The 16,409-nt window shown below is 37.7% G+C and overlaps 1 protein-coding gene across 3 annotated transcripts in view; it reads right to left on the bottom strand.

Annotated features, from left to right (window-relative positions):
- Window positions 1–2,284: 2,284 nt before the first annotated feature.
- TMEM117 (transmembrane protein 117) overlaps window positions 2,285–16,409 on the bottom strand; it is a 526,689-nt gene continuing 512,564 nt past the window's right edge. For all 3 annotated transcript variants that reach the window (XM_068561522.1, XM_068561521.1, XM_068561523.1), the window contains 2 exons: window positions 15,280–15,409; window positions 2,285–4,309 (listed from right to left, as the gene is read on the bottom strand). In XM_068561522.1, the coding sequence (XP_068417623.1) occupies window positions 3,663–4,309; window positions 15,280–15,409 (777 nt within the window). In that variant the 3' untranslated portion in view covers window positions 2,285–3,662. The remainder of the gene's footprint in view (window positions 4,310–15,279; window positions 15,410–16,409) is intronic.

Raw genomic sequence — 16,409 nt, 5'->3', positions numbered from 1 at the left:
CCCTTCCCATGTTTTAGGGAAGTTTTTGGCTATAATCTCCTCAAATATTTTCTCAGGTCCTTTGTCTCTCTCTTCTCCTTCTGGGACCCCTATAATGCGAATGTTGTTGAGTTTAATGTTGTCCCAGAGGTCTCTTAGGCTGTCTTCATTTCTTTTCATTCTTTTTTCTATATTCTGTTCCACAGCAGTGAATTCCACCATTCTGTCTTCCAGGTCACTTATCTGTTCTTCTGCCACAGTTATTCTGTGATTGATTCCTTCTAGTGTAGTTTTCATTTCAGTTATTGTATTGTTCATCTCTGTTTGTTTGTTCTTTAATTCTTCTAGGTCTTTGTTAAACATTTCTTGCATCTTCTTGATCTTTGCCTCCATTCTTTTTCTGAGGTCCTGGATCATCTTCACTATCATTATTCTGAATTCTTTTTCTGGAAGGTCGCCTGTCTCTACTCCATTTAGTTGTTTTTCTGGGGTTTTATCTTGTTCCTTCCTCTGGTACATAGCCTTCTGCTTTTTCATCTTGTCTGTCTTTCTGTGAATGTGGTTTTTGTTCCACAGGCTGTAGGATTGTAGTTCTTCTTGCTTCTGCTCTCTGTCCTCTGGTGGAAGAGGGTATGTAAGAGGCTTGTCAGCATTACCTTTCTCATGTTTTGTTTTGGGTTGTGTTGGGACTCACAGGACAGCCAAAGAATGTAACAGAATTGCTGCAGAGCCCAGTGGTGAGACACCACAGTGCTACTCACACCTTCACATATGAGTGTCTGTGTTGAACAACTTCTTTCCTTGTACTGTCAGCCCGTAGTGCTATTGGACATTACTTGCGATATCCGATGGTATAAAAGTGACAGGAGATTTTATGCCTGGCTGACTCTTAGGACAAATGAGGAAGAAATAATTCTTAGCATTTCTAATAGTATTCACTGATGATTTTAGATGTGCTAGAAGATAAGTGAACAGGATAAGGAGGTGAGATAACTGACTGTGGTTATATAATTTAAATGGGCACATGGTGGTAAGATTTATGTCTAGGCATATATTATCAGGCATAAAGTCATAGGGTTTATTTAATTTTCAATTTATACTACTAATGAAGTCCCCTATGATGCAGGATACTAAAATCGTGTCAAATAAGTACAAATTCTGAACTGCATGAAAGAAAATACTATAGTTACTGAACAGTAGATATATAATTGTTTATAGTCTTTAAGCATCATTGCAATTAAGGCATCATATTTGTTATGTTTTCTTTAGAATTTTGGTTAGTAATTTTTTAATCCTCCTTTTAAACTTGCCATTTTTCTGAATTTTTAAAATGTCTCTGAATTTACTACACATTTTTTAAGTGTCCTCCATAGTCCAAATATTTTGATATTCATAAAGCTCTGCAGAGTCATAGTCCAGTGACATATGACTCAGGACCTGAGACTAAACACGGATGGGTGAGATTTTGACTTAGATTTTATTTCATTTTCTAATCTTTAGTTGGAATAGGTGCAAATGAAATGTGCAATACACAAAAGAGGTAGCAAAAGAAGGAGGGAGACCCACATGCCGATAAAAAGGTCAAGATTGGTCTATACAATTGAATATTGGAAGCTTTTGAAGGATCGAATCTTGTTTGACTATTAAAGTGTCATCCCTGGATATTATTCTATTTGATACTAAACTCATGGAAACTTTAAAGACAAATATTCATATCAGCTGATAGTCAATCCTTTGAAATGTATAAGCATAGTGCTCTAAGATTGGTTGGTTGGTTTGTTTTCTATCTTACTTCTGCCGACTAGATTCCTTCATTGAAGCACTTTTTCATTAAAAGCCACATAAAGATTCTCAAATAATATTTTCATAAGGACTACATACTGATAATAACACCCACTTTCTAAATCAACTTTCTTCTTCATTCTACAAGACAATGACTTTCAGAATAAATAAAAATATAGTCCTAAGTGGCATTATTTACTTGTCCCAGAGCCCAAAGTTGAATGTTCCACTATGCAAATTTGGTCATGGCCAATGTTCCTACATGTCAGGGATAACATGGTAAGTTTCTTTGGACAGAACGGTCAGTGGGTTACTATAGTGAGCTTGATCTCTGCAATTTTAGTATCAGAGATACTTACGATTCTAAGTACACCATGTGTGGCTATTAAAGGTAAAATAAACAGCAGGGGTATGGTTCCAGTTGCTTAGTAAACAATCATAGAAAGGTGTTTATTAAAGCTGACTCTCAAGTGACAGATAAATGCACAGTTCTATTATGTATGCTAAATTTAACATGCTGCAAGCTTAAAAGCAGATAGATCAAAACAAGAGAGGTTTTAAAAAATCATAAAGACAAAATACAGCTATGTCAGTATGTGACAGGAAAATAATTTTACCTTAAAAGTGATCTTCCCCAACCCCCTCAAGGAACATGTAACCACAATTTATGAAACAAAATTAAAGCAAGTTGGGAGCATTCCATTTCTTAGCCTGCTTGGCTTTGAGTTAAAAAAAAAAATTAATGAGCTGTTGTTAAACTAAGATACAATTGATCTCTTCTACTATAAACAAAAGATTACATCACATAATTACTGATGTATAATTCTGATTTATTAATGTGTGATGTTTAGTTCTTAGAAAAACAAAACAAAAACAACAAAACACACACACACAAAACAAGCCAGTAAACAGACTCTTTCATGCACATCCTTTTTTCTACCTTACAAAGTTCCACAGCATGATTTTTTAGAGGAGTTCCCTTGCTCAGGGTTGGCATGTTTTTCAATTTTCACTGTCAACAACCATATTTACAGAAAGATGTACAAATATTGTGAATGGTAGGCTGTGCAACCCTCACATGATTAAAACTTCAGTTTCTTGGTTTTCTAGGGCTTTGTGTAAATGCCAATAAATTTGAGAGTTCACCTAACTGTGCATCTTAACCTTTGTTCCCAAAGGTGAAGGGCAGGATTTTTAATCAGGTAGCAATTTACCTTAATTGGGAAAACATAATTAGGTATTATTATCTAATTGCAATTACTGGTTGGAGAAAGTCACATTTCACAAGTAGTGACCCATGATGGATTATCACTCCCCTATTACAGAATTCTGCATCTGTATTTGTGTTTGGTAGACAGCCAATAAAAATTCAAAGGTAATCACAATGCTTCTCTGCAGTCCAGCTGTCAAAGTCACCAACTCCGTTGCTGAATAAGAAACCGAGACATATTTCCTGAACCACATCTTGGCTATATCTGTTTCCTGCTCAGACATCAAGTGGAGATCAAAATAATTGTATGAAAAAAAACCCATGTGAAGCAGGTTAGAGAACTGTTCCATACTTCGTTTCCGGTACAGTTAAAAAGTTTAATGTCTCAAGGCACCACAATGGTTGAACATCAGATACATGGGTAACCAGCTAATCTACTAGGCTGTAAAGTCAGTAAGTAGCTTGTGCAACTGTGAAAAAGCAATCTCTAGAGGACTGTTAGATATACTGTAGGCACAGGTATACAAATAGAAAACAATGAGTCCTAGAAAAAGCATGTTGAGCACCGTTGTGGCATTGTTTGTAATTCTTTACTTAACGCTACATAAACCTTAACATTTACAAAAGGAAAGACTAACTTTTGAAAGTTACACCCAGGGTTGCTCTTTGTGCTATCCCCCAGTAAGCGGTTCTAATTCGTCGGTGTACTTTTAGAGGTCGTTGGATCTGTGTCGCCCCCTGTGGTGCTGGTCGATTCATTCAAGTGCGAGCTCAAGTTGTCCGACGTTAGGTGGGAAGACTTGTAGACGATCTCATTGAAGTCAGACCTGATGCACACCAAGGGGGGGTCATTCAACGGGTCTTCCACTGAGGCCTGGGTGTTTTCTCGCGTGATTCCCATGTCCTTGCTTTGTTCTGATGGGGATTTTCTTTTCATGCGTGTGTAAGCTTTGTCTGGATTCTCCATGCCTTGTTCATTTTTCAAAAACCGTCCAAAGAACCAAATGAAGAATCCAAACCACACAAAAGCTATCAGACTTGGCACAAAAGCCAGACACTTGACATCAAGTCTTGCCCCTATGAACCTGCTGTGTAAGAACATGTCTCCCTCAACATAGGTTTTATTAGTCTGAGGGTTGGTGTGATTGGACCTCCATTCCCAGGATAGCTTGGTTCTGTTCAAATCCTTTAGACTCTCTGAGTCTTTCACTGTATATATCTTCTGCCCTGGGCCAATATACTGTCCATATTCATGAGGCTTATAAAATATCTGATTTTTCCACATATTAAGATCCAAAATCAAGACGAGAAAGATAATCCCATAGTTAAACCATTTACCTGCATTAAAAAAGAAATACTGCATATTAGTCAAAGACCTATAAAACTGCAATAGAGTTTTCTCCTACAAAATGGAGATACTGGTATCATAGCATAAATTATTAATGTTTTAGACCTGCTAAAATTGTTTTGAGAGTGTTATGCAGCCATTAAGTGAATTGGCAATGGAAATTTCCTAAATGGATTCTAGGCACGTGAAAATGTAACTGTAGATCCCAGAGCCAGTAATTTATGGTATTTACACTTTCTAGATTAAATCTCCTGGTTTTTAAGGCACCACAGTTATACTCAAATTTGGTTCCATGTAGGTTATTCTATAGAACAATTAAGTTAATTAATTAATTAAGGTTTAAAAACAAAGTTCTGATGAAATTCTTAAGAGAAGTCCAACGTATGATTGACTATCTCTTACAGTTTTATAATTAAGCCAGGGAAAGAAATAAATCATTTTGCAGTGCAAGCACAGCAGTATATCAATTGAATTCACATTGCTCTTTGTAGGTGACCTGTTGATTAAACCATTAGTTGATGTGATTCAGATCAATAATCCTGAGCATTCATTTCAAGACTTTAAAAATAATTGCATCAAATTCTCATTGAACAGAATCCATTTATCAGACATATAAATATAACCAAAGCTGTAGAAGACATGATTTGGAGAGACTGTAATTATTATGACTTCTTTGTAGTATTTTAAAATCTTACCTAAATAAGGTATTATCTAGAGACATACTACCTAGTGAAATCTTTGCATCTTTAAATGGAAAGAATGTTGAAAAAATTTCAAGGGATACTAGATTCCATTATAATTTTTATTATAATTTATTCCAAGTTTTAGTGTATCATAATAATATAGTAATACTCAGCTCATAGTTTTGCAAAATTAACTGATATATATAACAGGTTCTCAAAGTTTTATTTATAATTATATGTGTTATGTCAAAATTATTTTATTTTGTATTTAAAAATAGTGATAGTGAACATTATTAAGTTACTGCTTCACATGAGAGACAGGATCTTGGGCAAACTTCTTAAACTAAGATTGGTAAAAATGTATTTTTTAATATGTATTCCAATAGAACACATAGCTCTATAAAGGTATAACTTTGTAAGGAGTTAAAGAAAGTATTTTATCATCATCATTACACATTTTCAATCTCCTATTATATGCAAGTTGAAGAACTTTAATCCAGGGCTGGCTCCCAAACCTACTAGCTATGTGACCTTGGGTTAGTTGTTTAAATTCTCTAAACTCCAATTTCTTTACAAGCAGAAAATAAGAGTACTTATTAAGCTGTTAGCATTTCATGAGATTATTAGATACTAAGCACAATGCCTGGTACCTTATAGGAACTCAGTAATTGTTACTATTATTATCATCAAAGCCTTGCCTAAGTCATGATAATGTCTTCATTTGCATGGGAAGGTGCAACTTCTTCTCTATGAAGAGAATTTATGTAAACCATATGAAAGGAAATTATAACTCTGCCTGTCCTGAAATCATTCAACTATACAGGGTTTATAATATTTGTAATGGAAGCTCTTGCCTGAATGATTTATTTGGCACACCCAAACTGCAAAGTAAGATAGAACATTGGAAACGTTTCCAGATATGATAAAATGTTTATAACATCTGATACTGTTAAGTTCAAACCACTCCTGCCCTCTTGAATCTTCAGAACGAAAACAGAATCAACCATAAAACAAATTAAGAAAACTCAAGCCAGAGAAATTCAAATACAAAGGTGAGCATCATTACCAAACATTTATTGTGCTCAGAATAGACTCTGTGGAGGGTACTTTGTAGATGCTGAAGACATATGTTACTGCCTTCTAGGAAGGAACTCATCATCTTATGGGGGAAATAGGATAGAGACATCAACAGATAAATAATAATAAGAGGCCACATTTAAGAGGTGCCAAAGGAGTGATACAAACCATTAATGCTGCAGATGTTGAGAAAAATGGAATAAAAACTGAGGGCTAATTTCTGCAGAAAAGATTTTGAAGGAAATAGCAATTCATGTGGTCCCAGAAAGAAAAGCAAGACAGGGAACAGTTTGGAAAATGTTATGTTTCTTTTTAGTATATGCTTTTATTATGCTACAGATAGAATAACATACAGAAAAAGATCAGGTAATGTGGAAGAGAGGGCCTGAGGGGAGAGAAAAGGGAAAGAATGGAGAATATCATAGGAAAAAAAGGTCAACCAGAATGAGAGAAAGGTGATATATAAAAGTTCAGGGATTATCATTCAGTATCTCGGAGGCACTAATTTGTAGCTTCTGTGATAGAAGCAGTTGGGAGAGGGGCTTTGGATGCGTCTTTGTTGAGAAGGTCCATACTTATTCCCTTGTTGTAAACTACATGGGTTATGAAGCCAGACTGGATGGTGAGGGGAAGAGGTCCTTGGATTTGTGTGACTGACCATCACTTTCTTGACTCATAAAGGTCCCTTGGAAAAATGTGTACCCTTTCTAGGTCACTTTTATAAACTCATGAACAGAGCAGTCCTTCATAAAGGGTCCTGTTTCCAGGGTACTGACGTCAGAAACTGAATATAAGCAGCATCACGGAATCAGCAAGGAAAAAGAGGAATGCTCATGGAGCTTGGAGAAGGGTGCTTTTCTGGTGGGGAGAAGATGCTCAGGGAATGTTTAATAGTCAAAGGAAAAAAATAAAATCAGAGAATAAAAGTGGTAGTGAATGTACAGCAATCAAACTGAAGGAACCCTGAGGATAGAAGGAGCCTTTTTCCATTCTTTCAAATTATTTTCTCTACCCAAGTTGAATGGTGCTGGGTCAGTTTGACCACTAAACTGTCACACTAAAGGATCACGTTATGTTGTTTCTCACATGACCTGGTGTCTGAATATTTAGATAGGGTGAAGTAGACACACATTAAGAATGTGTTGCCTGACATGGATACCATCACCCTGCTCTAACACATCTTTACTGATTTGTGAGAGAGAGTACCATATTGACAAAAACTGCAGGCTGGACACCAGCAGGTGGAGGTCTAATACTCATCTTAAATAATACAACCTTGGGTAACTTGTTTAACCTCTCCAGATCTCAGCAATTTTATTTTCAAATTGAAGAAACAGAACTAGATGCCTCCCAGTTCTATGATTCTGTCCTCTTCCCCCAAATCCTTCTACTTATTAACTATTCAATTTTTTGTTCTATGAAATGGAAAATAATACCAACATAACCACTTCAAAGGATTATTATGAGGATAAAATGAGAAGTTACATTTGAGAGTTCTCTGAAATGTATTGTTTGCCAAAAATGTAGGGTAGCATTATTTCTGCCATTTCTTCCTTCTACTTCTTCAATCCAGTTAATACAAGATCTTAGTGATAGAAAAGAGAGAGAGAAGAGTGTGTAAGGATTTGTAAGAAAGATATATCCTAAATGTTTCAGTTTGGATAAAACAGAATAAATTACTGAGCACTGACATTACTGGGTAGATATCACTGGACTAATTATCCAAGAGGATCCAGTGTATAGCTATATGTAAATATGCTTTATGAATCACCATATTTAACTTGTTAAAAATCCTTAGCAATTGTAATTTGTCTACAGCTTGCAGTAGTATTAGTCCAGAGACAAGGTCTTTTATACACAAATTTGGAAGCAGATAGGTTCTTCCCTCCCCTGCAGACAAGATTGTGTTGGGGGTGGGGAAGTGCAGAGAGGAGAGAATCCTTTTCTCCTCTGTGAAGGTAGCATTGTCCTTCCCCCCACTGCTGTAGCCACTCAGTTGAAACTTGGAACAACTGAAAATATAGACGAAATGGCTCGTCTTACTTTTTGTTTGTTTCCTGCCCACCTGACATAACTTCTGGTCCATTTATCCATTTGTACAAGGAAGGATGTTCATCTTTCTCTATCATCCATTCTTTCATTTTCCTATACAGTGTTTTATTACTTTGGTAATGCTCTCTCCTCTTTAAAACACTACTTTTATGAGATGCAGCAGACTAGAAAGCAAAATCAGGTGGGACAACTCAACCTTAGTGTTCTTGCCTATAAAGTGAAGGAGTTGAGCTATATAATCCTTAAGATTTCTTCCCTGTCCTAAAAGTCTCTTTGATGATTCTGTGAAATAAACATCACCTAAACCTCAGTGTTTTATGATTGGCCAGAAAATTCTCACCATTAGAGCAAAAAAAAAAAAGATGCAATACACAATTTTCAGATGGAGAAAGCTTTCCTTAAAAAAAAGATTGTATATTTTGAGAAACGCAGTTTACCATAAAATAATAAATTTGAGTCCCTGAAATGACACACATGACAAGGTATAAGACACAAAAAAGAAAAGACTAGAAGTACTTCTACTGTCACTTTTCCATGTGTGTTTTTGTGAACCGACAATCAACCATAACAAGAGGTTTGGTATTTCGGCATTTATCACATGAGAGATTTTGCATTTTCCCCTGTTGTTTCAACTACATAGCATAATGTAAATCAGCAAGGAGGAAGGGTAATAATCCATACATTATTTCTATTAATCTCCTTCTTGAAATACCTCACTGTCTCCTTTAATGAGAAATCCCTGCATGGTGTAGGTGGGATTACCTCTTTCTTGTGTTTTGTGCTTTTAATGAATCTTACTGATTGTCAAAAATGATATTACAGTGGTAATTTTATCATTTTACTTTGTGGGAGTTTACAGAATCCTGGGCTAGTTCATTTTAAAAGAATTCTTCATTAAATATCACCCTCACTCAGCATAGGAAATGACAACAGTTTGGGGGAAAGCGCTATTTTTTCAACTAAGGAAGAAAACTATAAGTGCTGATATTTCCACCATATAATGAACCTTTCATGATTCAAATATGCAATTATAATATTTTGAAAAATCTTTTACTCAATAGGGTTGCCAGTTAGCATTGAGGTTGAGCTGTGCTGTGAGCGCCCTCTATACCAGGTGGGTGTCACCGCTAAGCCAGACTCCTGCGTCCAGTGGTCAAGCTCCACAGAACCATTTCGTGTCCATTATGGGATAGCAGGAAACCACGGCCTTGAAGAAGCCGACGTTCGGATAATTAAATAAATAACAGTTTGCTGTAACAGGCTTCTTGGCCGTATTCAATGTCCTCTCATTCCAGACATGATCAGTGAAAACAGTTCTCACTGAGCTAGCATCTCTTTAAGTCCCCCCTAGGTATTTTAGGGATATCTAGAAACCACATTAAGTGCTTGGGCCATGAGGAGGCCATTTAGAAAACTGAAGATAATTACTAAATAATTGATGAACTAATGAGAGTTACTTGAGTTAATAAATTATCTCCTTAAGACTTAAAAGCAAATGAATATAGCTTCTCAAAGTACCTCTCTTGTCATTGTCATTTCCGTAAGTGGGAGACTACTCCTTTAGGACATAATCCAATATGATGAATAGAGGTAGAAACTTGTGAAGATAAAATGTGAAAGAAAAGGCCATGCAGTTATACTGAATTAGAGGACCCTCAAACTCTGACTTTCTTGAGATTGGGAACTGTGCCACTCATTTCCATATTCCCTAGATCTCAGCTTAGTTTTAGACACATGTTAGCTCAGAAAATGTCCACTAATCATTAGGTAAATGTCTGAGATACTGAAAAATTTCGAGGAGTGAAGTTCTAGTCTTTCAAGTCAAATACACGTGTCACCATGATCTGGTGAATTCCAGGATACTGCTAAAATCAGATAAAACCTGGAAAATTGGGAAAAACAAAATATTTGTCTCAAAGATTATGATTAATTATATATTTCAAGTCTTTCTTCTGGATGTAAAGACAAATTCCTGAAAACCACGTGAGTTTTATTACAAAAATCCTCATCTATGTATGCATAAGTGAACCCAGAACACCTAAGCCTGAACAAGACAGACCAGCTTAGGGACAGCAAGGACTGACAGGCAGTGGGCAAAGCAACCATGGCCTTGAAGAAGATGAGTTTGGGACAAATAAAAGGGATTGCTGCTTTATGTAGAAGTAAACATAGTTTACTTACATAGTAAACTCCTAGAGCTTCACAAATGTGTTGAAAATGGAAATTGCTGCAGGAAAGGTTTAGAAAAATTCATAACTGAGAGAATAGCAAGAGATCCTTGTGTACTTTGGATAAATTCACGATCACTGGGGACTGTCATGGTGAAGGGGATGCATTGTATTTCCCTATAACAAGTCCCTTGCTAATTTTGCCAGACAGAATATTCTGCTGGATGGACCACTGGCCTGCCCTCGCCAGCACTTTCCATGATCTGTGTGACACAGGAGAGCTCTTTAAAAAACAATCTTTGGGAACTCATTTGCCAGAAATCAGGCACCTATGGAAATAAAATGAAGGGGTTTTCAGCATTATTTTCCACATTCTCACCATTGTAAAGCACCTGTGCCCTCGCGCATCTCAGGAAACTGAAATAGAACACAGACCTACAGAGGCTTGTTTACTTCTACATTTTCCATTTTTGCCGAAAGGCTTCCCATGGGTATCATCGTGCCAGCAGTGTGAATTCTCGCCTCACAGATGCACAGGCCTTCCTTCTGGCCTTTCCCCCAACCCTCTCCTAATTTACTCAGATGATGGCCACCAATGGGGCACTTCCTTTGTCTGGCTGGGATGACAGATGGCAGAGCTTCCACCAGGATCGGCATTAATAAGGCTCAGAGGAGCTTCCAAGACTGAATTGAGAGGCCATTCCTCTCTTGAGACTTAGTACATCACATTTTGAATCCATCTTTGCACTCACCTTATAGGTAAAAGGGAAGAGGGCAAAAGAGATAATTACACAGTTGCATTTAGCACTTACTTTTAGGAGAAGAACAATGGACTTGGGCTAAAAACACCAATGTGACCGAATCACTAACCATTTATCCCCTTTGTTACTGAAGTCAAAATTCCCAGAAAAAAATATTTTAACACACCCTTGGATAGAGATGATTTATTTTTTATAAGCTGTAGCCCAGCTTATAAACTGAAAGCTCATACATACTGCAGCAAACCATCTGTCAAGGGGGATCCAGATGAGCTAAACAGATGTAACAATTCAAGTTATTTCTGACATGCATAAATAAAACTAGCTAGGAATCAGGATTAAAAAATACTCAGATCCTAAAGGCTTTTAAAATGTCAATGGGAACTCATCAGTGTCAGATGACCCTCTACATACAGAGCATTTCATTGGGAGAGAGATTTTTTTTTTCATTCTTAGATTTCTCTTTCTTGAGGACTCAGAACGGTAAATAACAGGAAAGAACTCAGAATAGTGGGAAAATAATTTGAGAGCCCTCTCTCAGGCTACCTAATGTTTGTGAATTAAATAGGAAAGCCAGATTCTGGAGGGATGAAAGGAAAAGCTTTAGGTAAAAATACTGAGAGCTTATTGAGTGCTTACTTCATGGCAGGCAGTGTTTTAAGTGCCTTGTACATATTAATTAATTTCATTCTCACTGCAATCCTATGGGATAAGTACCGTTACTGTCCCCATTTAACAGATGAAAAAACTGAACCTCTAAGAGGTTAAGGAGCTTGACAAGGGCCCTGCCACCAGTTAGTAGCAGGGCTGGAACCTATGCACCAAGTCTTTACATTCCATTGCCTCAGCATGCACTGAACATCTTTTCTAGATCACAGAGAAATAATAGTTGAGGCCATCAAGCCATCCTTGACCCTGGGAGAACCCCAGCCAGCCTTGTCTAGGCTCTTCTGGTGCAGAACAAACACAGACAGAGAAAGCAATAGACAGAGTTATCTGGAGGTCTGTAGGATCCCTTCCTAGCCCTGACTCCAGCTTCTTCTGGACCTTTCCCCGGTTGGTCATGCTCTGCTTTGGGACCTCCTCTGTTGGCCCCAGCTCTGAACTTTCTAGCTCCTGCCAGGCCCCTACCATGTGCCTTTCTCACTGGCTACCCCATTTCTATTGAATTTGCATTCTGCTCCTTGGCTTTTGTTTTAACAAGTGCATAGAAAATAAATAAAAGCTGAGATGAGAGGAATTCTAACTATAGAAAATGTTTCTCAGAAGCAGTGTTTCTCAAAGTGTGGTTCTCTGGCCGCCTGCATAGGCATCATTGGTGGTGCTTAAGAGGATGGCAGATTCTGGGCTCCACCTCCTACCTCAGGCATCTGACTCTGGGTGTGTGGCTGATAGATCTTTTATACAAGCTCTCCAGGTGATTCTCATACACATAAAGTTTGAGAAACATAGATGGATATAGAGGGTTTCATGCTTAATACTCCCGGGGGTGATTTGCTGAACAAGGAAAGCATTAGGGTCTCTTTACAAAAAGAAGTAGAACTTGAAGGAACCTATCAAGCTAGTGTTTGTGGTTCACTTGCAAATTTGCGGGCTACTAATTATTGAGCATGTTAAAATACAACATGTAGCACTGTGTTTTGGGGGTTTTACCTGAGTTTGCCCAGAAACAACTATCTTACATCAGATAAAGTCAAAGGCCTTTCAGGGGAGTTGGGTGATACTCCAGAGTGGGTTCAGCAACCTCTTCACCAATTCACAGAACAAAGAGAGCAACAGAACAAAACAAGAGGGGAAAGTTCTTTTTTCTGTCTCCAAACCTGTCACCATTTTCCTAGAAATTTTTATCTTGGATCTGGGGAAGCACATGACCATCTTACCACAAACTGGATTTAAATAGTTTATGGTGGAGCCCTTCACCCCAAAGCCCACAGGTATCCTATCTTATTTTGAATTTAAGCCCCAGAATCCTCGAAAGCCTTCCTAGTAGGTCCAGATACCCAATCATTTGCATGGCTCTTCTCAGGGAGACAGTCTGACCTCACCGGTGTCTTCTCAATCAGAAAGGAGCAGTTCTCAATGGTCAGCATCACCCAAGGCAGCTTTACAAAAGTCCCATTCCTTGGCCTTTGCCCAGACCTACTGGGTTGGGACCACTAGGAATGGGGCCCAACAATCTGTATATTTATAAAACTCCTGGATGATATGATAATCAGCATAATTTGACAAATACTACCCCAAAGCCTTAATTATAATATATTTCCATCTTCTGGAAAACTTTAATAATGTGAAGTCTCTATTGCAAAAACTTAGCTAGCCTTTCCTCCTTTTACGTTTTTAGAAAATAATACTTGGTGGGATGAAGGTTTTAGTTCAAAGGCACAGGAGGCTTTACCTTGAAAGTAATGATGCTGAATCATCAGAGATTCCTGTATGCCTGGCTCCCTTCCCAGACACTGAATACAAGTTTTGGTTGTAATTTTGTATTCATATTCTTAAGTAAAGCATTCCAAATTGTGTAAGCTTTGGGACCCACAAAACCTACCCCTGCCCCTGTCTATAAATGACAGCATATATAACAAAGCTATGCAAAAGCGCCCCAAATTAAATATTTTTAACAGTTTTATTTTTCTTTCTGGCCAGTGGATTTTCTGAGTCTTCCTCCATTACCCCCTTTTTTAAACCTGATATTCTGCACTCAAACAGTATATTTTTGATAGGGCTTCTGATATTCAGTCAGAGACAATATTAGTGCCATGATGGTCTGAGACAAGAGCTGATAGCAAGAACAGATGGTCCCAGCGAAAGCCCACCCAAAGGGATATGATGATACCACGTGTGTGATAGCTGTTTTAGAAGTCCGAGAGGGTAGCATGCTGCAGAGATTAAGTGGGGACTCTGAAACCACACTATGTGACCTGAACTCAAATTGATCGATTTACCCAGTGAATTTAATAGAAGAGCCTCATTCATTTTGAATAGGAAAAGAAACCTGCTGCATCTTCCCTATTCATGAGCTCATTCTCCAATTTAGGAAGGTTGCCTCATGCTCAAAGCAAAAAACAGCCTTCAAGTTGAGCAAAGGTTTTTTTGCAGTACTCAGATGTTCACGTTTTCTGTGCTCAGGCTATTTTTATTCGGCAGCACAGACGGTCGTGTAAGCACAGATTTCTTCAGCAGTTTCTATTATAGCAGGTGTGGGATCCTAGGCCACTGTCCTTAAAACACACACACATTCACTACCTGCATTTGAACAGCTTGAGAACTACTGCCATTCTCTCTCTGTGAACATTCAGCTGACTGCTTCTTGTTATAAAGAGAAAAAGAGGTACAAAACGAAGCTCTGGGAAGACTTGTTTAGATGAGAATGACTGAGTTGTCATGAAAGAAAATTATAATAAATCATATTCGAGCTATTTCAAGAGCAGGACACATCTGAAAATGGAATAATCTGAGGATCCACAAGAGAATCGCCTGAGACAAACATGAGCCCTGCCACAGCAGTAAGTTTCACTCAATCAAATGAGAAGTGGTCCAACTCCCTAAAGGCACATGGTCCGATTGGAGCTCTAGGGTACCACTGTTTTGATCTCAGAAGCAAATGAGGAACAAAGCGTAAAGAGTATTCACGATGAAAAAATATACTGAGCTGTATGTTGTGAAAAAGAAACCCACCTAATGGACAAAACCAAGGTGTAGCGGTCTATGGAGTGTGGCAGAGATAGCAAACAATCCATAACAAAGGTATGACTCATCTCTGATACTCCTAGGCTAGAACATGAGACCTGACATCACAAGTGGCTGCCCAATGGGGGACCACATCTCTCTGCTCTCCTCAACTCTACGTGGGGCTATCTCACTAGTTATTCCCCATGGAATGTGCATGAGGTGACACGTTTTATTTCCAGGCCAGGGGGTTAAGAAACAGGCAAACCCCCTTAGTCATTTTCCCCATTCTCATTATTCCCATTTGCCCACTGGATGTTGAAGTTGAAATTGTTAAAGCCACCAGGAATCTAAGTCCCTGAAGGATGGTCCACAGCCCCCTGCTGATCTGCAACCGCCTTGCACTGTTACGTGAGTAAAATAAAACCATATTCCTGTATGCCTCTAAAATGTTACCATGTGCTTTGCCATGCTATAGCAGCTAGCATGACTCTAACTAGGAGACAATCAAACTGTGTTCAAAATTATACCTGTTAAAAAAAAAAAAAAATTATACCTGTTATGTGAATACGATATTCCTCCTTGAAGATCTTCTGGAAGAAAGGAATCTTGAACTGCATGTGAGGCGTGTGCAAACCGGGAAGATTTACATCGACGTCTCCCATGAAATGTGGGAATTCCCAGTCCTGCCAGAGAAAATCAACATGAAAACATACCTGTGATTTGTTTCATTCCTAAGCAGCTAAACACCCAAAATTGACTTTTTATAAGCACCTACTTTAAAATCATTTAAATGCAGCCAGCTGTTGGGTGTATCCGTTTTGTTCTGTGATGGTTGTTTTATGTACATTGGGTAGCGGTACGCAAACAAAATCAAAATTAAGTCATAACTTATATCCTTAGATTGTCTCTTTAATGGGATAATAAGAAACCAATGCAGATTTGATGTGCATCAATACATGTTTCTGTCTTTCTTTCTGGAGACCTGGTCTTAAACTTTTATAGGAAGGAAGTCACCCATATTTTATAAATATGGGGTAATTTAGTTATATTTTGTTCCACTACTTTTTAAAAATAAGAACCTTATAACAGCATATTTGTGTATGAAGACAAGGTAAATGGGATCTAATTCACTTAACCGAGTTCCTTAATTCACATCAAGGGAGCTTTATTAATCATCTCTGCTAGCAGCTATATGGAATGGAAAAATGCCAAAGACTCCTGTCCTGCTCTCTTGCAATTTAGCATCAATTTGAACCAAACGATGGAGGGCCTGACCTACTAGCTCGCGAGATGAACAGTGAATTAATTCCCAAATTGTCATTAGTTATTTCCTTGTTGTCAAGGCAAAATCAGGTGGGATGACTCTCCTTCTCATAAGGAAGGAAAACAGATGCAAATGAAGATATTTTTAGGTGTCTCATCTGCTCTTGGTTTTTGGATAGAGGTACCAAATTAAAGTTCATAACTAGCATGTGAAGAAGAAATACACTAAATAATGAAGAAACCTTTAAGGTGAATCCATATTTTTATTTCTAGTAATGAAATGATCACTAAATTAACAGTCCTATGCTTAAAGAATATTTTTTTAAAAAACTTGGATATGAAAAACTAATAAACAAAATATTAATTTAAGATTTCAATCTGCTATCTCAATATAAAAAACTTAACTTTTTCCAAGATTTC

The sequence above is a fragment of the Eschrichtius robustus genome, chromosome 13, assembly GCF_028021215.1.
Source record: "Eschrichtius robustus isolate mEscRob2 chromosome 13, mEscRob2.pri, whole genome shotgun sequence".
Classification (NCBI taxonomy): Eukaryota; Metazoa; Chordata; class Mammalia; order Artiodactyla; family Eschrichtiidae; genus Eschrichtius; species Eschrichtius robustus.
This window is presented reverse-complemented; position numbering and strand designations above follow the sequence as displayed.